Raw genomic sequence first — 22,978 nt, 5'->3', positions numbered from 1 at the left:
GGCAGGAAAAAAAAGTTTTATTGATTTTGAGTATACAGATTACAGCATACGCAGATTACAGCATCCGTTTAGGTTATGTATTAAAGAATTTATATAATACCAGACAGTTACATAAAAAATCAATTAAATAGGTCCAAAATAGATAAGCTTCTAAAAACAGATTTGAGGCATATTTTAAACATCAGTAATGGGTTCCTCATCTTTGGTTTCAACACTAGTCTTTTTCCTCTTTTTTTCCTAAGAAAATCGACAAGTCCTCTGGGACAAACATCAGCATCACTTATTCTCATAAGTTCCTCAGCAACTTCCCTGAGATTGGCTTCAACACCGCCTAAGCTCTCCTATCTTCAACATACGGCAGTGCTGATGTTTAATCTCTAGATAAGTTGAACCTAAAGTTTTGAAACCATTAGCAGTAAAATATGACATGTGCAAGTGCATGTCCACTCGTCCGGGACGCAATAACGCAGGATCAAGCTTATCCTTGTGGTTGTTTGTGAAGATTATAGTCCTCTCATCTCCGCTGCTCGACCATATATAGTCCTATGAAATTCAGTAGTCCAGCCAGAGAAAACTGCATGCACCAAATATTAGAGTCAATTCATACAAATTACAAAGAAATGAGAAAAACATTTAATTAATTTACAATCACAGAACAAAAAAATTAACTTACCTTGGGTGTGCTATGCTTAACTTACATCTAATTTATTCAAATTACAAAGAAATGAGAAAAACATTTAATTACGTGATAGTTGTAATCATGGTTTGGTTAGGTCCGTAAGCATTGTGTTTATTTTTCATAGTTCTGTCTGTCTCTTTCTTTCTTTCCCCTTTTACAGCCAGCTGTCCACTTGGTTAGTAGTCAGGTGACACGTGGAAGGCGAGGAAGGGGAAGGAGATGACAGGGTGCCCAGGTGAATGACACGTGTAAGGTTAGAAGATAAGATTGTGATGTGGGGCCAATCGCCTACGGAAGTCAGGTCTACGGTAATTTTGGCATACGAAGGCTAGGCCTACGGGCCACCGAGGACGTAGGCCTTTCAACCTTTAACATGTTGTGTAGAGGCATTGTGGTTGTTAGTGGGAGGAAAAATCTGGAGAGCACATGGCGTCTTGATGCCATCGGTTATGTCGGTAGGGAGGATGAAATTACAATGCAATCAATCTGTGTCTAATTTTATTCTAAATTTAACCTAAGGCCAGTCAACATTGAAATTTGAAAGCATATTGCTTCCGTGCGAAAAGGCACGAGTGATCAAGTACTTCACTAATTAGCTGATGCCGGAAAGTTAAAGTGTGTGCACGAGTTATCAGTAATTAACTGATTAGCTGATGCTGGAAAGGACGGCAACCTTATGCACTGAGTGTGCCATGTTTATCACGTCTTATCTTAGGCTATATAAACCCTGCATTGTCATTTCTATAACTTGGCGTAAGTTGGGGAACAATTGGTCATGCAGTTACTAAATATATAGTTCAATGAGACAACTCAATCTAGATAAATGCAACAAGCTAGATCATATTTAGTAGAATTACAAGCTAGATCATTGCCAGCCATTAGCTTTTATTCTTTTGGCATCTGGGATGAGTTGAATTTCATCAGTACTGTCTTCACCATCCTTTCTCTCGACGCTCCTTTCCCTCTTCTTCCCTTTCAGAAAATGAACAAGTCCTCCAAGACTAACATCAGCATCATTAGTCTTCATAAGTTCTTCAGCAACTTCAGCAGGGGTGACTTCAGTACTCCCAATTAGCTCTTCTATCTCCCCGTATCGCCAATGCTGATCTCCTATGGCCAGATAATTCGAAGCTAATGTTTTAAATCCATTAAAGGAAAGATAGGACATGTGAACGTGCTTGTCCATACGTCCAGGACGCAATAAGGCAGGATCTAGCTTATCCTTGTTGTTAGTCGTAAAGATTATGATCCTTTCATCTCCACAGCTCGACCATAGCCCATCTATAAAGTTCAATAGTCCTGATAGTGTAAACTGCACAAACCACCATTTTAACATTCAAGACTATAGCATTAGACACCCTTCTGTATGATTTCTCTGTATATAAATAAAATGCTCAATCTCTGAACTGTGCCAATACGATATTGATAAGCAGTGCTCTAAGTATAGTTTAGAATTTAAGTAAATGAAATACGACACTTGTGTTACTACAAAATTTATGAAATTAAGTACAAAAGTACGACGACTTAAGTTAGTTAAGGCAGTTTAGGAAAATGTATAAACCACAACCAATTTCTTAATTTCCAAGCACGAAGGAATAATTACCTGAACATCGCGTTGATGGCGTTCAGGTGGAACTGGTTTGGTGTGCCTATCCGGTAACTCCACACTACAATCGATATCTTCAATAACCAATATGGATCTATTTGCAGTCGCTAGTAACAGTTTCCTAAGTCCAGAGTCATGCTTCACATTCATAAGCTGCAAGTCATAAATATCGAACTTCAAATAATTTGCAATAGCAGCTATCAAACTCGATTTTCCAGTCCCTGGAGGCCCGTATAACAAGTACCCTCTTTTCCAAGCCCTTCCTACACTCTTATAATACTCTTTCCTCTGCACAAACAAATCCAAATCATCCATCAGAGCCTTCTTCTCGCTTGGCTCCATTGCCAATTTCTCAAATGTCGAAGGATGCTCAAGATTAATAGAATCCCAGGCAGGTGTTTCTGCAAAATAGGCGTTATTTGCCAGTGTATGAAGCTTCACAACTTTCTTTGCATTTCGAATGGCCTTTGCTTCTTCTAAGACAAAAGGTACGTATGAATTTATAACAATTTCCTTGTGAATTTTCTCGAAACTAAGCTCGAACCACTGCTTAGTTTTGAATTGCCACGGACGATTTCCAAAATCGTCCGGGACTTTTGAACTGTTCCTGCCATTATTTTTCCCTGTCGTGTTCTCCGATTCTTCGCAAATGAATAGCCACTTAATCTCGACTTCTTGGAAGAAATCAATAATGTTCTCAGACTGCGCTAATCTGATATTTAGATGTTTCTCTTTAGAGCTCTTGGTGATCTTTAGACGATTAGTCTTGGGATTAGTTTTAGTAGACATGTAAATTTCGAAAGAATCGAAAAGATCATTTCGTGACATGCCATCGAACTGATCAACAACTAGAGTAAGAAGGGACGTGTTTGTGCGCTTAAATAATCGAAAAAAGGCCGAGAGAAGAAAATCTTGAAGCTGGCGAGGAACTATTTGATGGAAAGTGGTTTGAAGTAGCATGAAAGATGCAGAAATAGAAGCATAAGCAGCATAAGCAGTTGATGGTGAAGGTAAGTCATTGAGAGTCACCATGTTTGTTTAGTTTCAGAGATGAAATTTTGGTTAGTAAAATTGAGATAATATGGCTGAGCACTAGAATGTGAGCTTTGAGGACGGTGGCATGATATTTTATCAGGGCCTCTCACATGCGGATCAAGTAAGGGGTATCGGGGGCACATGTCCCCCTAAAATTAAATTATATAATATTAGCATTTGAAATTTTAAAAATATATGAAAGTGCCCCATAAAATTTAAAACCATGAGAGTGTCTTTCCGACGGTGTTGCCCTAAAATAATATTTCTGGATCCGCCTCTTGGGCCTCTGCAATTATTTAAGACCTGTTTTCCTCTTATATGTATGATGTAGAGTGTTGAAAGTGAGTGAAAGTGAGTTTTTGAGACCTTAGTATTGGCAACTTTTTTAAGTTTGTAGTGGATTCCATATCAGTTGGTGGTCCATTTACCAGATTTTTGACAAACAAGCACCGTCAAATTTCGACAGATGGTAGTGACTTAGTGGTGTTTTATTTCAAAAATGAATAATGCTAGGTTGCTCTTCAGAGTATCATATATTGCAGACTATCATATATTACAGCGGTGCTCTGTTTGTTGGTTTTCTAAAAATGGTGCTGGTCTGGTTAGGGAATGCTTTTTATAACATTTCACAGTTAGTCCAAGTATGGTCTCATGCATTTACAGTTTTACACCATATACTTTACAAAAACATACCGCGGTATATATGTTTGTCGTAGACTTGGATCCTTTTTAAAAACACTAAACTTTCTATGATAAAATCATGAAGTTAAACAAATTACGTTATGTATAGATTTGGAAGTTTAAAGTAAACAAACAAGTTGAGAGAGGAGGAAGGAGCAGGTTTGTTTCATAATAATCCAGTAACAAAAAAGTTAATAAAGAAACAAGTAAAATGATTCAAAAGTGAAGGAATACAACAGAAGAGGCACAACTAGAGTAGTATAACTGATGACTGGACTTCCCACGCCAAACAAGTGCCCAATTACACTTGTTCTTCTTCCTCTTGTCTTTATCGAAAATGGGTTTTAAAGTAAGACATGTGGTCCCCATATGTAGGGTTATTACCCCCCAATCAGGTCTAAGTCTAGTCTTATGAGGACGGAAAATGATAGATTTATAGGTAAGAATATATTGGGATTACTTGTGCTGGCATGTTAACTTTTGATTCATTTTTAAAGTCTTTTTCAAATACGTGCTATTTTCAAAAATTTGGCAGTCACTTTCCGGTACAGCTAAAGGCCGATCTATGGGTTGGGAGAGTACCGTGCTTAGCACACGAGAATTTCTTGCAATATACAAGATTTAGGGTTGGGAGAGTACCGTGCTTAGCACACGAGAATTTCTTGCAATATACAAGATTTATTTTAATTTTTTTTAGTACAATATCACAAAATTCATTATACATTTGTACTGTTAAAAAAATGTAAAGATTAGCATAAATGACTTATACTTGAATTAGTATGTTAAAACACATAATTATATTTAATTATTTACTATTATAAAAATGTACATGGAGTAAACTTTAAATTTGTTAAAAATATTTTTAAATTAATTATGTTAGTAAAATTACATCACTAAAATAAATTGTGCGTGCAATACTGTATAATAATTGAAAGACATAAAATTGATAAAATACTAATAAATATAAGTAAAATTTATAATGCTTTATGAATTCCCACCACAAATATTCAATGAACTGGTTAAAATATCCAAAATCCAATACCACTGTGCATTTGAAATTACTTCGGTCTTAATATTTTATTGAATATATTGGCAATTTTAAATTCTTAAGATCTTTGATGATGATTAATAATTTCACTCGGCAAAAAAACGGTCCATCAAATCCTTGACTGAAATAAAAAACATGATAAGATATTAACAAAAAATGTATAAATAATATAATTGTAATTTAAAACTAAAAAAATAAATTAAGTTAATATATTTAATATTTAATATTAATATAACATAACTTATAATAAAAACACTTTTCTCTCATTATTATTACCACCTCCAAATTAGGATTAAGATATATCTTTGATGCAGGGAAATTGGTTAATACTATTGAGCCTTTTAAAAATATAAAAGTGCAATAATTGTTAATAAGTTATAAATTATTATGTGAAAAATATGAACCTAAAAGTAATAATATTAACATTATGTCTCTTAACGATGACCTTGTACAAAATCACAACTATAGGAGTTTCTAATGGTTGGTCAAAAACTTGATCCATAATCTTTAATTGTTTTTTCACTACATTAATTGATTGATATGAAAAGATGAAATTGTAATGATTTATAATTGATAGATATGGATCCAAAAGGAAGGAAAAGTTGATAAGCGATACCTAGGTAATTTTAAACTTTCCTTTAGTTAGTTTGTAGAAAGAAGCTAAAACAATTATCTCTTTTATTTTAAATTGCTGATAAATTATACAAATAATTATTGAGAATCCGAGTAAAAATATTTTAAAAATAAAAGCGTATCCGGAAAATCAGTTTATCAATTTTAATTTTTTTAATTTAACTTTGGAAACAAACACATGTTTTCAATGAAGCATGTAAATTACAAATTTTGTTATTCTAGATCTTGTTTTTTTTAAAAAATTTGAAAAGATATCGATTGATTCATTACAAATCTTTATGAAGTTTTTCGAGTGATTCTACAAAATCATATAAAGATTTAAGTAAGCTAAATATTAGAAAAATGTATTGTTCATAAATATATTAGTTGTCTTATTTTACCTAAAACTGTCCAATATGTTAAAAACATATATATATATATATATATATATATATATATATATATATATATATATCGATCTTGGTCAAATCTTCATAAAGATATTCATTTAATTAGATTGAAAATAATTGCAACAATTAAGTAAGCCGCATAAATTTGAGAGATACAATGTAAAAAAATTCTACAAAAATCAAGATGCATTGTAAAATGAACTTAGATTATAAGTTCTATTAATATAAATTATCATCGTATCGGCTCTTATTGCAAGTCACAGTTTAGCACTGTTCCATCTCTCTCGTGCAAAAATGATGAATGTTAGTTTGTACTTAGTTTTAAAGTACAAAAACACATATATTCTACATCACCACTTTTGGAGAGATATAATATAATGTGTTGTGTATTATTATTTGTAATTTAATATGATTTACATACCAATCTCTTGCTAAGTAATGTCAAATTATTTTATTATTTATAATCTATGCATTGCTTGTGATATTTAACCTCTACATTATACTCCAAGTTGATGTTTGGATGAATAAAAAGTTAGCCTAGTTCCGACATATTTTTTGAAAAATTTAGTTATTATAATTTTTCATGAAAATTACGTAATGATTTCAATATTATCAAATTTTGCAGGGTCTCTTATCAAGCACAGAAAAAGGCCTTAAAGCTAAGAGAAAAAACTTCTTAGTCGGAATTTGTGAACATAACTCTTTTGGTTCATTGGTATGTAATACAATACTCAATATAAAGTCGTTGGCAATTAATATAAATGTGAAATTGATTGTTTGCGTATATATTGATGACAGAGAGTACCAAACCATTTGCCATGGAATTTGGTGTCAAACTTCCTCGACAAATCTTTCTTATTTGCAGAGGAGAAATTAATTGGGAAGGATTTTATGATATTAATAATAAAAAATTACTTGGATTTGAAAATTTTATGAAAAGCCATAATGTTCGACAAATGTATACGGCATTGTTGGATTATAATAGAGGTGGAAATTTCTTTATTGAGATATATAATTCATCTGGTCTGACAATAAATTATTCTGGTTGTGATTCGCAAAATTGTGTGAATATACCTAATAATATAAAAGAAAAAGAGTTCATTCTCGGTTTGGATGATTTGGAGGATGAGAAGGCGAGGATGCGGTATTTTTTTAGCGTAATTGGAAGGGAATTAAATTTTTACGAACATACCATTCGCCCATCTGATATTGGCCCATGGATAAGTAAAATGGTCGGTTGATACATAAATATTTTCTTATATCTTTTTTGTGTTATAAATGTTTAACTTTTTGATTATTTTACTGATACAGCTACTTCCGAAAAAAAATGTCAAAATTATATGGACAATGGAAAGACGGGGACACCATACAATTGTGTTTTCTGTATAAAACCTGGGAAGTTAAAATTGAAAAACCCCCCAATGATTGTTATTTTGGTAATTGATGGAAATAATTCGTGAGGGATAGTGGAGTGGAAATATTTGACATTCTCGTGTTCGATTCACTTATTTCATTGGACGAACACCTTGTTTATGTTCGTCTGTTCAAAAGTGATGATATTCGACCACATGAAATGTCATTAGGTAATGTTTGGACTTTTGTGCTTTATTAGTAATAATAATATTCATTATATGAGAATAGATGATTAATGCTACATCTATGATTCTTTCTAAGTATATATCTTTTGAACAGGAACCGAAGATAGGACTGCATCTTTTTTACATGTAATGCACTTGCATACGGGGTATTACAAAGAAATTGTAAGCTGACTTGGTACATACATTAATTTTTTAGTTTACCGTTCCAAAAAATATGTACTACAATGTCTTCTAAACTATTATTACCTGACATATTCCACCAATGATGGTTCATTTATTTTATGATCATATGATTTCCAACGTGAATAAAATACGTTGCAGATATACTATTTTTTCAGTATCGTATAAAGAAGACACAGGGTATTGGAAAAGTTGGAAAAATCTTCAAGTAATATAGTCTACAGAGACGTGATACCTTTTTAATCACGATTGATGGAAATCATTAAGCCAGGATGAGAATTTACAGGAGCGATGTGATGGAGGTGGAATATGATTTAATATCTTCGAGACCTGATATTACACCTGGACATTGGTTTATGAAAGATATGTGAAAAGAAAAATATTCAAGTACTTAATAAGTTTTTTACACAATTTAATATGTCATTATAATAATATAATGAAGCATAATGTATCTTATTATTATATTTTCAGACGTGGATGACATAGATTACACAAAAAAATATCAGAAGAAGGAGAAGAACTAAATAATGATATAATTGTCCAAATTAGTGATGATAAAGATGGTCATGACAGTGAGACCGAATATAATCACATAGACAATCTTGATATTATTGATAATAGTGATGGAGACGACAATATCGAAGTTGGACTTGAGGAAATGAGCGAAAACATTATTGGAGAAGTCGCATTTACTCTTATGAAATCTCATGTGTGTACACACTGTAACGGATTGGTAAGTTTTCAATTTATTGTTTCTAGTGTGGACAGTAGTGGAAGATTTTTAAATACCCAAAATTATGAATTGAAAACAATAATTTTGCAGTACATTGATGGGACCCTACATCCTATCGTAGAAGATTTGGGCAAATTTGGAACATTGGAATTAACGTGACTAATGGAAAGAGAAGGTTCTCGGCCGGCTGGAACAAATTTGTGCGGGAAAACGGACTGAAAGTTAACGATGTAGTTGTTCTTAGTTTACTGGCAGATGAAGTAACTTTTGATATAGTGGTTGTTGAGTAGTATTTGGTGATCATCCTTGTTTATGCTCTATTTTTTCTACCATTTTGGCCTGATTTGCTACTACTTAGTTGCCGTTTACTATTTTGATTATGAATATTTGTCATTAGTCATCCTTATAGTTTTTAAAGCAATGTACGCTTGTCCTTATGCAATTTTGTTAAATGTTAAACTGCATTTTTTCCAAGATTTCAGACTGCTAAACCGCAACATATTATCACTATGACTTGTCAACTATTTCCCCCATATTTATCCTATGCATTATTCTTTCTATTCTTCACTACTTCTTGGTTTGTTAATTAACTCTCCAATCTTTAAGCCATGTTTAATACCTGCAACCAAGCACTGATCAAGTTTTAGCGGCATGTGAAATCTGCAATGAGCGATTCTGCCTCCTGGAAGAAACATAGCTGCAATTCCAGAGTAGGACACGTGAATCACAATACTGCCTAAACTACGTAGTCTGCAACTGAGTGTTTTTCAGATAAATGTCTTCCCACAACCACTTGAAGCATATACAAAAACACGCCACCAGCATTATTTGCGACACTGCTGAGCATAGAAGCTTATTCCTGATGTTGGTCTTCGTTTAAACTTGTAAACAACTTCTCATGCTTCTCTCGCTGCTGAGCTTGGTTGTAACCAAGCTCTTAAGTAATTAGCTTGTTCTCTAATTCATGTAGAAAACTGGCATCAGGAAAATAATAGTGGTGAAATCCTTGAGGATCTCCCCTGCATCTTTGAACAATTTTTCTATTTATGCAGTAAATGGTTGATAGATAAATAAAAACTCTATAATATGAGAAGTGATATACAAATGTAGATTACTTAAATAATAGTTGCTTGTAATTCTATAAAGGTGTCGACAAATTGATAAGGTACATGGTTAATTGTTGAGGGCAAATTTTGGATGGTGGACCAAGGTCCATGTATCCACTCCAGAAATCTGTCATATTCCACATGGTCAGATGATTAGTTTGATTGTACTTCCTACAGTAATTAAAAATAAAAATAATCATTGTTAGATTTATTCAATTATATGTATCTGAGAAACAATCCAAGCCGACATTCCTTTTGTTTAAATGTTAACTATGTCTGCATTATTTATAATTTGTAATGACAGGCATTATGGAAAATGATTTCTCTCATTCTGTCCTTATATTTAAAGGTTCTAAACCAAAACATATAAATATTATTTAGCAATTCTTCAGCTAATATCACCCCAAATAATAATATTTATAGTTAAGTTTCCACGATGCTCATATGAATATGCTCCCTGTTAGTGCAGGTTTCCACTCACAATCTTTCACCGAAGAAGCTCCGACTGCTGATGACGGTGATAATCTAGAAAAATGAGGGTTGTATGAGCAGTTAAATCTCACCATAGATTCCTCAGATTATTTGTGGTAACTTACAGAGTAAGTATTATCATCTACTGATATTAAGTATGATCTTACTATGTTCTCTCCATCGTGAATATAACATCGAATGAATGGTTCCTCAAATATGAAAAAGATCATATTCTTACTATTATGTCAGCTGGCCATACTTTGCAAGTGTTCGTCAATGGACAACCATCAGGTAAATAGACTAATGTTAAGCTAATGATTTTTCCGAAGAACCTTCTTGCGAGATGTCAGATTATAGGATAACTTTCTTATTTCGACTGCCATAGTTTTATTTGAAGTGTATTACGTGCTCCATAAATTCTGTAAATGAAAGAGGTCTTAATGTTCTTAAAAAAATAAAAGAAAAAGAGTTTACTCCTTTGTAGAAATCACTTATTGTTAGTTCTTAACTTATTTGCAGTGTTTCAATGTTCGTTAACTTACAGAAACATACCAACCATGAGCACTTATTTTAATCTGATCTTTAAATTTTTGGCTTTTGTAGGATATGGTTCATGCACAAAATTGTACAATTTTTTGTTTTGATTAAGTTGGTGTTGGAATAAATTAGTTCCTCTTGGTTGTTGTCTCTCTTGCTTTTACTGTAATAGAGTTTTGTTTCTATCAATTTTTAGTAATCTAATAGTACAGTATATGTTCCAGTAGAATATCCAACATCTATTCTTTGGTGTTGATTACACATATTTCCAGTAGTATCTGAGTAGACACTTACTTCATCATGGTTATATTAAGATCATCAAATATATAGGTTAAAACTATTACTTGATCATCATATTAGATCATTAATTTATATCAAATTTGATAATTACGTTGATAGATGAGTGAACTCGTATGACTAATCTTCCCAAACCAAAGTGAGACATCAAAAGTTAAAGTACATATGGTTATAACTTATAAGAGCATGTCCAATGGGAGAAATCCTTAGTTAAAAATTTTTACGCGGTAACCATTAAATATAATATGTATAAACTTTGACACTCCGACCATACAAAACCCCTGAAACAAAGGAGTCATTAAACTAATAGTCATTAAATTTGTCGAATTTCTTGATTTTATTTTAAAGCATAAATACAAAATATGGAAATATTACACTTAAAAGTGTATGGGCAATAATAATAAAAATGGATTGGTACGACTAAAATGATAAAATACTAGAAATGCCATAATCACCCTATGAATTCAGAACAAAGATCCAGGCGAAAATAGACATCTACCTCTCCTAAAAAAGAAACAAATGAGTGTAATTAGAATTTAGGTTTATCACTGAACTATATATCATAAAAGTGTCAAGTTTATCACTTTTATATGTGGTAAAATAATAACAAACTGCTTACCAATTTTATTTTCTTGCTGGTAGACCTAGCGGATCCTAGAGTATGTCCATGATCTGTAATTTCTACCACATCAGACTGTAAAAAATATAGGCAATGAATCATCAATTGTGAATGATACGAGATACAAAAAATAAATAGTTTAAGTATCATATGATGAAATCTGAGCATTACAATAAGACTTACATTTACCGAGTTTGAAATTTCAGAGGGCACCGTATTTGCAGACATGAAAGATGTGGAGCCATTAGTATCATAAGCATCAATTGCATAGTAAATTGAACTATTGAGGATGATGTTATCATCATTGAACTGAATTCAGAGTGTAATCTCTTTCCCTGCAATAGCCTTAATATGCGGAGGATATGTTTCTGAATCCTAAAAAATAATTGATTCTGACAAATAAATTTATTATAAAATAGAAATTAAAAGCTGAATTTAAAACAAAGATACCATAATAACAAATTGGCACACCTCGAAACCTTCGGCAATAAGTTTTGTTACTGCTTTACCCACCAGTAGTTTTGCAGCACGGTCATAGAGGACGAAATTAAACGATTCTGTAGAGTCTTCTGCAAGTAGAAAAATCTTGAACCTAAACATTAAAAAAAATGATTAAGAACTTATATGATTTTTTGAAGTTTCATATAACTGTAAACTGGTTTAGTTTACAATTATACAACCTTTTTTTAGGAACATGATTGTTTTGATTGCATGTGGAGCATTTATATTTTCCTTCCAGTTTTGTGACTTCTCTAGAGCAATCCATCTTGCTGCAGCTACGGTACCATCAACCGACACTCTCCTCCACATTATTAACTTTCACTTTGTATAGGAAAATCATCTAAAAAATGATTAAGATATGATGAATAAAATTGTTTGGAGGCAGTAGAAAAAAAATAAACTCAAATTTCTATACATATGTAGTTAGTAAAACTGTGTAAAGCAAATAAATAATTAATACCTTCAGAAAATCAGTTGCAGTTTTCTCACTAAGTTCTTTTAGCGTGATAGTATGAATAGTATGATAAATTGACCCTTGGGATTGAGTTGATGATGATATAGCTTTCCTCGAAGGAACGTAACCTTCTTCACGGAGTGTAATTCGAGAAATGAAGTACATGTAATAATTTTGGTATTGAGAATAAATTAATATTAAAGAGCCATAATTACTCATATGTGTCAGCAACGTTAACCTCGGTCTCATCTCAAAAACGGCATCATGGTACAAATTTAGATAAATTTTGGAAGCAGGTATAGTGCTAATCTGAACAAAGGCTGCAACCAAGAAAATTTGAATATTAAGCTTCATTGCTGCAATATTTTTGATAATTTTATTGATAAGGAGGTTAGTTCATTAAAAATTAACTAACTATGAAAAATCTTAAGTTTGGTAGTGGTCAATATGACAATCACTCGCTCTTCTTTTGGAATCTCTTTATAACGTGCATCAATTGCAATTGCAAGATTACCCCACACGATAACTTTGGAGGAATTCCTAGAATAAAATAATAGATGAAGTAATAGTAAACATACAATATGGAAAGTAATATTAAATATATGTACACAAACAATAATCAGAAAGAACCAAGAAAATTAATACCTTCCATCAGTAATCCGAAAATGGACAATGTCCATTTGACCAAACATAGTACCAATCTTGAAAATCTCCTCAAAACTCTCTAATACTCCCATAACATCTACAATCAATATTGATGTTAGACACTTTGCGTGGAAAAAATTACTTGAAATTTTAAAAAAAGGATCGTGTCCTCAAAACCTGTTGCAAATTCTGGAAATTATGCACCACTGTTTGCTTGTGCAACAACAAATAATTCACTCAGATCCACAAATTTAAATTTGTGGGTAGATATCATAACATCATCATCAACAGGATCTACAATTGTCGTATGTGAGAAAATAATTATTAACCTAGAAATAACAGGTTTTAGAGTTCCAAGAGCTTTTTTGGTGTAAAAATTAGAAAACACGTATACGCCACCCTCCATTATCTTATCAGAATGCATTTTCCAGTAATCTGGATATATGTAAGCATGTACATGACAATCCTACATAAACAAACAATGGTGAAGAAGTGGTTAAACATAGAAAATATTTTATAAACATATTGATATTTAAATATAACTTTATGTAACTATTATAAGTTTAAAAAATATAGATTTTACACTATCAACCAGCAGAATGAGGTTATCCCTTGATGACATCGCTTGCGATAGAAGAGTTTGGAACCGAAGGCCACATTCGAGTTACTCTTACTTTAATTTTCCAGGTGGTTCTAGAGAGGTCGAGAGAAGATAGTTGATCGAACATTGTTGCTAAATATTTGGAAAATAGTATATTCAGCGAATTAGTTCGAATCAATTCAACTTTTAACTACATGATAGATACATAAAAAACCATGAGAAAATAGAAAATCAGAAATAGTTGAGTATTATTACATTTGTGTAGTGGTTGCTAACTGTTAGTAGGAAGATGTGATTTTGTGTGAAAGGATGAACATGGTTTATATATGTGATTGAGACATAATTAGTGGGAGAAATTGATGTATGTATAGACAAATCAACACTTAATAATTGTTTCCATGATTCAAATAATAAATTAGTGATTTTCTAATCATAAAAGAATCAATTATAGCATGAATTATAGACATGTATGATATTATTTGGATTATTGATTTTGTAAATCATAAAAAGAATCAATTAGAACTATATCTATATTTTTGTAGGGTGTAATTTGCTAATAAATAATTTATATGACTATTTACTCTTATTAATTTAGGTAATATATTAATCGCTACCAAATTATTGTTGAGGATATTAAATCTCAGTAAAAATGGTAAACGTAATATATATGGAGTGGTGTGCTGAGGATATTAGTTTTTAAGGATATAAAATTAATGTTAAAAAGATCAAACATATTAAATGATTGACTTGTAAATTTTATTTTATAAAATTAGAGAATAATTGTGATCAACAAGATTGATGCTACATGACTTATTTGTTTGAAGATTAAGGTGCCATTGTTGTTATCAACTTTTTTGTCATGGTAGTTACCATGTTGGTTGCACGTCAAATCTGTTGGATAGTAAGTTGGGTTACCCAGAACCCATGGATAGTGGATGGAGTATCCGATTAAGTATAGTATTTTTTGTACTGCCACATTGATTTCGGCCAAACCCATGGGTTGCAATTGGGTCAATATGATTATTATGGATAATCCAGCTGAATTTTTTATGACCAAAAAGGGTAAGCAAATGATTTAGCAGAGTAAAATAATGAAGGGTATTTAAAGTAATTTGTAAATCCTAGTGCTAGTAAACATTAAGAATATATTAATGAGCCGGTTCGGCTTGTTTTCAGGATAAAATCGGAATTGTAACTATATATTTTCGGGTTTTAAAATTGAGAATCGTAACTACCGGTTCAGATTCGATTTCGGTTTAAAAAATTCAAGTTCGGTTCTAATCAGTTTGGTTTCGGTTAAAAAACTGACATATATAAAAACGAAAAATAATATATAAAGGAGATAATAAAAACATATTGATTTTAACTAACACTACGGGATTTATTAAAAAATGTAACTTATAACTTAAAGTCGGAAAGTGTCACATAAGTTATATACGAACATTGTAACTTATAAATTATTTAGGTGTTTGGATAATTTTACATAGAAGTTATTTATAAATTGATAATGTGTTTGGTAAAATAATAATTTATAAACTGACTTGACAATGAATATAAAATTTAAAAGATATTATAAATCGTAAAATGGAATGTAAATTACTAAAAAAGAATTAACAAAATATTACTAAATTTATATAAATTTAAGTGAGAATATAAAGGCATACATCAAAGATAAATAAGATATTCGAGATTCAATTATACCAATACAAAGGACGCACACAAACACACAACAATATATTTGTCATGAAAAACCCACTTCCCAGCTTGTATTATTCATTGTTCTAAAAATCGGTACTCTATTAGACTCGGCAAAGCCATGGAGTAAAGAGTCCCCAGAGTACTCGGGGAGTACTCGGAAAGAGTACTTGGTTAAAAACTTGGACAATAAAATATTTATTTTTAATTTTAATATTTATTTAACTTAAAGTATTATATAAATAAATGATATATAAGATAATTAATTATGTATTCGAGTATCTCGAAATAGTACTCGATATAAAACTTAAAATTTTAAATGACCGGTAACTTTTATTTAGTATGCATTTAACTTATAATATTTTATATATGATATGCAATATAATTAATTATTATTTTCTTATTTTGGCTAGCCTTTTATAATTATTTTAACATTAAAAATACATAAAAGTTGTATTTATTTGTTACAAACTAGTACCCATTTACGAGTTTTTTTGGGAATATTATTCTTTTTTTTTAATTTTTTTCTTCTAAAATCGAGTTTTTTCCGAGTAATCCGGGTTTTGCCCGAGTTTGACCCGAGTCAAAATAAAAAACCAAGTTACGACCGAGTACATCAAAACCAGATCGGAAATAGCTCCGAGTGCGAGTACTCGTCCGAGTACTCCCGAGTTTTAGAACACTGGTATTATTAATCCAAACAAATAATACATCAATACATAACACCTCAATGGTGTGTCAAACTGATACTTGAGCCAACCAATACTCAAGCATCTCTCGCACGATATTTAGGACGACTACATCTCCTAAACATACAACAAAACAATAACATGACTACGTATATATAGCCATCACAAACTTAGCAAATAATACATACCTAATCTAATTACAATAATAATTGCTTACCCATACAGTTATTATCAAATCTGATTATGACAATTATTGTCTACCCATACAATTATTATTCATTTCCATTATGATAATAATTTTCTATCACCAAACCCATATTATCTATTGGGTTTAAACCCAACAATCCCCCCTTCAACCCAATACAATTTCACAACTGAATTAACGATCACCTTCAAACCATTAACGTCTGTTCGCCAATGCCTCCCCTCGAACAAGAATCCATTCATCTCGTTCTTCCAACTTTTGAGAATCATTAAAACCCGTATAGTGACCTTCAATAACTCCAAAATACCTTCTTCATTATAACGACATATCCATCCATAAAATCACGTTCATCAACCACGAGTGCCTCCTTTCAGCATTGAGTCACCCGATCCTTCCTTTCATAATTCTTCGACCTCTTTCGAAGAACATCGCGAGCACCATCCAAATTCTTCACCTGGTTAATCAACCGTCAAACTATTGAAACTATTGCAATCATCCCGTCCATATTCCACCTCGAGTTCAAACGAATTGATCCACAGTGCAAGTCAACCGCCAGACCGCACGTAACTTTGTCAGCAAATCCATCAATGTACTTCACCATACGAATTGAACCTCGAACTTTCCTCCAACCCAATTCATTACGAACCTGAACTTAACTCTGATACCACTTGTTAGGAGGAAACACACACATATTCGAAATTCAATTCTACCAATACAGAGTACGCACACAAACACACAATAATATATTTGACGTGAAAAAACCCACGTCCCAACTTGTATTATTCATCCAAATAATTATCAATAATACATCAATACATAACACCTCAATGGTGTGCCAAACTGATACTTGAGCCAACCAATGCTCAAGCATCTCCCGCACGATACCTAAGACGACTACATCTCTTAATCATACATCAAAACAATAACATGGATATGTATATATAGCCATCACAAACTTAGCCAATAATACATACCTAATCTGATTACAATAATAATTTCCAACCCATACAGTTATTATCAAATCAGATTATGACAATTATTATCTACCCATACAATTATTATTCATTCCCATTATGATAATAATTTTCTATTACCAAACCCATATTACCTATTGAGTTTAAACCTGACACGTATAACCGGAACCGAGCCATTTAAATCGGTTAGGTTTTTTATTTTCGGTTTCAGATCAGTTTTACTCGGATCAATTTTTTCCGATTTTTCCCGGTTTCGGTTCGGTTTCGGTTTTAATTCTGTTTTTTGCTCAGCCCTAGTTCTAGACATCTGGTTAGTTGTAGTACTCCCTCATTCCCATCAAGAAGTATATATTTCGTTTGCACACAGAAATTTAAGAAAAATGAAATGTTATTAGAAAAAATAAGAAAAGTGGGTAAAGTGATGGGGTCAGTTAATATTTAATTTATAAAGTTAGTATAGTGCAAGAAAGTAGTACATGTGAGTGGGTGTAGTTAATTTTATATTATACAATTTTTACTATTTTTGGTAAATTTAGAAATGTGTAGAATTGAATGGGCCATCCCATAAAGGAAATTGTATAAAAATGAATCGGAAGGAGGAATAGTATTTTAGTATTTTAATTACATACTAGTTGGTAACCCGTGCGAACCACTGGCCCGAGATTAAAAATAATATAAAGTTATTTATATTTACATAAAATTGAACCTTATATTATGTGTGAAACACAAATTAAAATATACTCCCTCTGTCCCAACCATTTCTTTACACTTTCCTTTTTGGGATGTCCCAACCAATTCTTTACATTTCAAAACTTACCAAAAAAAGAAAATGAGTCCTACCACTTTCCCACTTTTTTCCCTTTCACACTACTTTTACTCCACTATCTCCTTTTTATACATTAAAAATTAATGGGTCACACTACTTCACTCACTTTTCTTTCTCTTTTCCACTACTTTATACATATTTCTTAACCTCCGTGTCCAAACCAAACGTAAATAATTTGTCGGGACGGAGGGAGTAGTAAATAAATATTGTTAACTTATGTAGTTAAAAGAATTTGATAGGGGTCAGATCTTTGAAGTACTTAGTCCTGAACAAGCAAGTATAATTATGAAATTTTATCGTGTATTGTTAACTTTTTTTTGACTATATGACTTATAAATCTAGTTATAATTTTAGTTATGCATCTAGTTATTTTAGTTATTATATAAATCTAACATATTATCTTTTATTAGTACGATTATTTAAAAGTAAATTGACGCTTGAATGGATTTATAAGTAAATCGACGCTTGGATGCACACTGTCAAATAGAAATTTAAGTGAAAACAAAGTCGAGAGACAGAGTAGATGTAAATTCTGTTAGTTGAGATTTAATTATATAAAATTTGGGTAAAATATCAATCTGGTCACTGAAGTGAAGACGATATATCAATTTATTTAATGATCTTAACGGGTTTTTATTTTAATCACTAAAGTCATATCAATATCAAATAGATACCTCCAAAAATACGACGAAAAAGTAAAATTTATAGTTTGCTAAGTTATACACATTTTCCTTAAACGCTACTATAATTATATGAAAATTTGCGAGGTCTAGCATTTTAGATAAAATATCTAGATTTTAAAACTTTTATTTACTAATTATTTTTAATTAAGTAAGATAAAATAACTGTAAAATTTAAAATAAATAATAAATAAAATTTTAAAAATCTAGATATATTATCTAAATAACTAGAATTCACAATATTTCATTTGGTTGTAGTTGCGTTGTAGACAAAGGTATATAACTCAAAAAAATATTATATTTATTTTCTCATCATATATTTTGAGTAATCTATTTGATATTTATCTGATTTTAGTGACCAGACTGATATCCCGTTAAAATCAGTGAACGAAGTGATATACGACCTTCACTTCAGTGATTATTTTGATATTTAACCCTATAAAATTTTAAAAATAGTTAAATAATTTTATAGTGAGTACCAATATTTGGTACCTTTGTATTCTAATAAAACATGGTTTTGCTTATTAACATAAATAGTTGATAACCCGTGCGAATCAGATTGAAAATATCGAATTGGTATTTGTAGTACGAAACACGGATCAAAATTAAAGATTAATATGGAATATTAAATAGGTGCTTGTAAAGAATAATTATGTAATTAAAAAGAATTGAATCATATATCAAATTTCCAGGTATAATTCTAATCTTGCATTAAAAGTAAAAATACGCTTGGATGAACACTAACTAGTAGAAAATAAAATTTAGAGAGAATAAAAGTCATTTTGTATTAGGTGGATACCAAAATTTGGTATTGTGGTACTTTTGGGCACCAATAAAACATTGTTTCATTTATTAATAAAAAGTATATATATTTTTTTTTTTAGGTTTCGTCATATTATCGTAATTACAAATTACTAGTTGGTAACCTGTGTTTCACATAGGACGATATTAAAAATAATATAAAGTTATTATTTGTATAAAATTAAATCTCAGAATATTCCGTGCGAAATACATGTTAAAATAAATCAATGCTGTTAAATTATGTAATTAAAGAAATTGAAGTCAAGTGTAGTTGTAAAATTTCACCGTATTATTCTTTTTCTTTTACTAATGTGACTTATAAATCTAGTTATAATTCCAGTTATGCACCTAATTATTTTACTTGTTATATTAATCTAACATATTAACTTTTACTAATACTATTATTTAAAAGTAAATTGATGTTTGGATGAATACTAACAAATAAAAACTAATGTCGAAATAAGTATATAGAGACTAGAAGTCAATTTGTGTTAGTTGAAATTTAATTATATGAAATTTTAAAAATAGTTATATAATTTTTTCGGTGAGTACCAAGATTTAGTAATTTTGTGTTCAAATAGAACATGATTTTGTTTAATAGTATAGCATAGATAGGTGATAACACGGGCGAAGCAGATTAAAATATCGAATTAGTATTTGTAGTGCGAAACAGTGATCGCAATTAATTTATTAATATGAAATATTAAATTGGTACTCGTAAATAATAATCATGTAGTTAAAATGAATAGAATCAGATATGAAATTTTCCATAATAATTCCAGTTCTACATTGTTTTACTTGTTAAAAAATCTAATATATTAATTTTTTTTGTTAAACTAATTGTATAATTATTTTATGAACGAAATATTTGTTATTTTAGCTAATTTAATATTAATTAATATTATTTGACAATCATCTTATAACTAGATTTTTTAACATAGTTTATTTAATATTACTTAATTATTGATAAAAAAAATCAAATTAAAAGTAAATAGATGTTTGAATAAACACTAACGGATAGAAAACAAAATTTAGAGAGAATATAAGTCAATTTGTGTTAGGTGAGTACCAAAATTTGGTACTTTTGTATTTATGTACTGCAATAAAATATAGTTCGCTTATTAATAAATAGTATAAATTTTATTTATCTTATCAACAAGATATTTGTTATTTAAGATAATTTAATGTTAATTAGTATTATCTTATAATTATCTTATAATTTAAAAATATTTTTTAAATTAAAAGTAAATAGACGTTTGGATAAACACTAACTAATAAAAATAAAGTTTAGATAGAGTAAAAGTAATTTGCGTTAGATAATTATCAAAATTTGATATTTTGATACTTCCGTATTTTTTTTTGGGCACCAATAAAATATGATTTCGTTATTAATAAAAAAATTGATTATATGTACATACAAAAATACTGTTATTATTATACTTAAGAATATTTGCACGAGGTGATGAGATAAGTTTTGTGAGATAATTTCAGCCACGTTATTCTCTTTTAGTTACGGGTTCCCCTCAAATGCAAGCACAATAAATTACTACAATAAGTGAACAGTAAATTTTGATAATTTATCACGGTACAATGTATTGCTAAGTGGTAACTGGACCTGAAAATTCAAATAACCGAATCAATTTCGGAGCGGAATCACTTTCGAATTATGAAATATTTGAAGAACATTCGGATTAGATCGGTTGTGATTCAGTTCGGGTTTAATTCAGATTAAAATAAGATGAAATTCAGATTGAGATTGGACAAAAAATGCAGTTCTGATATTTTCCGATTATAACTTATTCATTTTTTCAATTTATGAGATTTAAAAAAATCTTTTTATTAAATGTAGTATTTTTAAATATATTTAATGTACTTTTACAAAAAATTATGATAAAATTATTTTGTTACCATAAAAATAAAATTATTTTATTTATGCATTTTGTTTATATATCGGGTCATATTCGGTTCAGAATATATATTATTGAGTTTTGATCGGTTCCAAGTTATAATCGGATTTAGTATTTCAGATTATTTTCGATTAAAATTTCGGTTCGAATAATTTTTGAATTAGTTTAAATCGAATTTTGGATAATTATCGAATTATATGATTCAAATCCCAAATCGAATCTAATTTTATAAATTTTGATTGGGTTTTTCGAACGTAGCCACATTTTGCCGGGTATACTGCTAACTATTGCCAACAATCATTTGACCATAGACCATCGAAACCTTAAAAATAGTCGGTTAAGATTATATCTGCGTGAATAACTTAGGGGTTGTTTACTTGTAGAAATTTTTTCCATTTTTCTAATTTCTATTTTGCTAAAATTTTCTAAATTTTTCATTTCTAAGAAAATAGTTGAAAACTGAGAGAATGTGTTCCAAATACTAAAATAATATATGATATGTTTTCTATCTTCTTAAAAATATTAAATAAATGACAATATAATTTGAGTAAATATATATAGAAGAGTAAGTAAAATAATTTAAATATTTCACAATTTAATTTTGTATACATATTTCTTGTACATGTTTAAAACAAATTTTTTAGATAAATATAATTAAATATGCCAAATAAAGTATAAAATAGTTTTCTAAAATAGGTTGAATAATGAAATTTTCTAAGTATATGACTATATATATATATATATAATTTTATAGCTTTTAATAAATAATCCAATTAATAATTATACACAATTTTTTTGAATAATATTTTACGAAATAACTCATAACTACTTTCTAATTAGTTAAATTAAATTTGGTATTAACAAAATAATATTAATAATTATATACAATTGTTTTGAATAATATTTTACGAAATAATATTAACAAAATAATTGTTAAATTAAACTATTTTGAATTTTTTATTACAAATATGTATTATACTTTTTAATTTAAAAATATATATTATAGTTTTAAAATTTTATAAATTCCATAAGTTAAGTTAGTAGTATATTGGTTGTTTACTGCCTACTTTTTTTGTTAACTTTCTCAGTAAATTTATAAAATTGTTAATGGCCATATAAGGTTAAAAATAATAAAAATATAAAAATGTTTGTGTTTGGTAGGTGTTTAACGTGTTTTTCACTTTTCTAGGTCTATAAAACATCAAAATATTGTTTTCCACACTTTTCTAGTTATAATTTGGAAAACACAGGAAAACCGTGTTTTTTATTTTTCTAGTTTTCTATTATGAAAATTTTGCATTTGAACATATTTTTAGTTTTTTCAATTTTATTAGAAAAATTTTCTGGAAAACAATTGAAGTAAATAGGTCCTTAGCTTTTCCTTGCGA

The 22,978-nt window shown here is 30.0% G+C and overlaps 1 protein-coding gene across 1 annotated transcript; it reads right to left on the bottom strand.

Moving 5' to 3' along the window:
- Window positions 1-3,535, bottom strand: LOC141723536 (AAA-ATPase At5g17760-like). Its single transcript, XM_074525364.1, has 3 exons — window positions 2,283-3,535; window positions 674-1,991; window positions 1-574 (listed from the first exon to the last, which is right to left on the bottom strand). Exons 1-2 carry the CDS (start codon window positions 3,315-3,317, stop codon window positions 1,545-1,547), a joined length of 1,482 nt encoding a protein of 493 aa, XP_074381465.1. The 5' UTR covers window positions 3,318-3,535; the 3' UTR covers window positions 1-574; window positions 674-1,544.
- Window positions 3,536-22,978: the final 19,443 nt, after the last annotated feature.

Source organism: Apium graveolens, chromosome 5 (assembly GCF_009905375.1).
Source record: "Apium graveolens cultivar Ventura chromosome 5, ASM990537v1, whole genome shotgun sequence".
Lineage (NCBI taxonomy): Eukaryota > Viridiplantae > Streptophyta > Magnoliopsida > Apiales > Apiaceae > Apium > Apium graveolens.
This window is presented reverse-complemented; position numbering and strand designations above follow the sequence as displayed.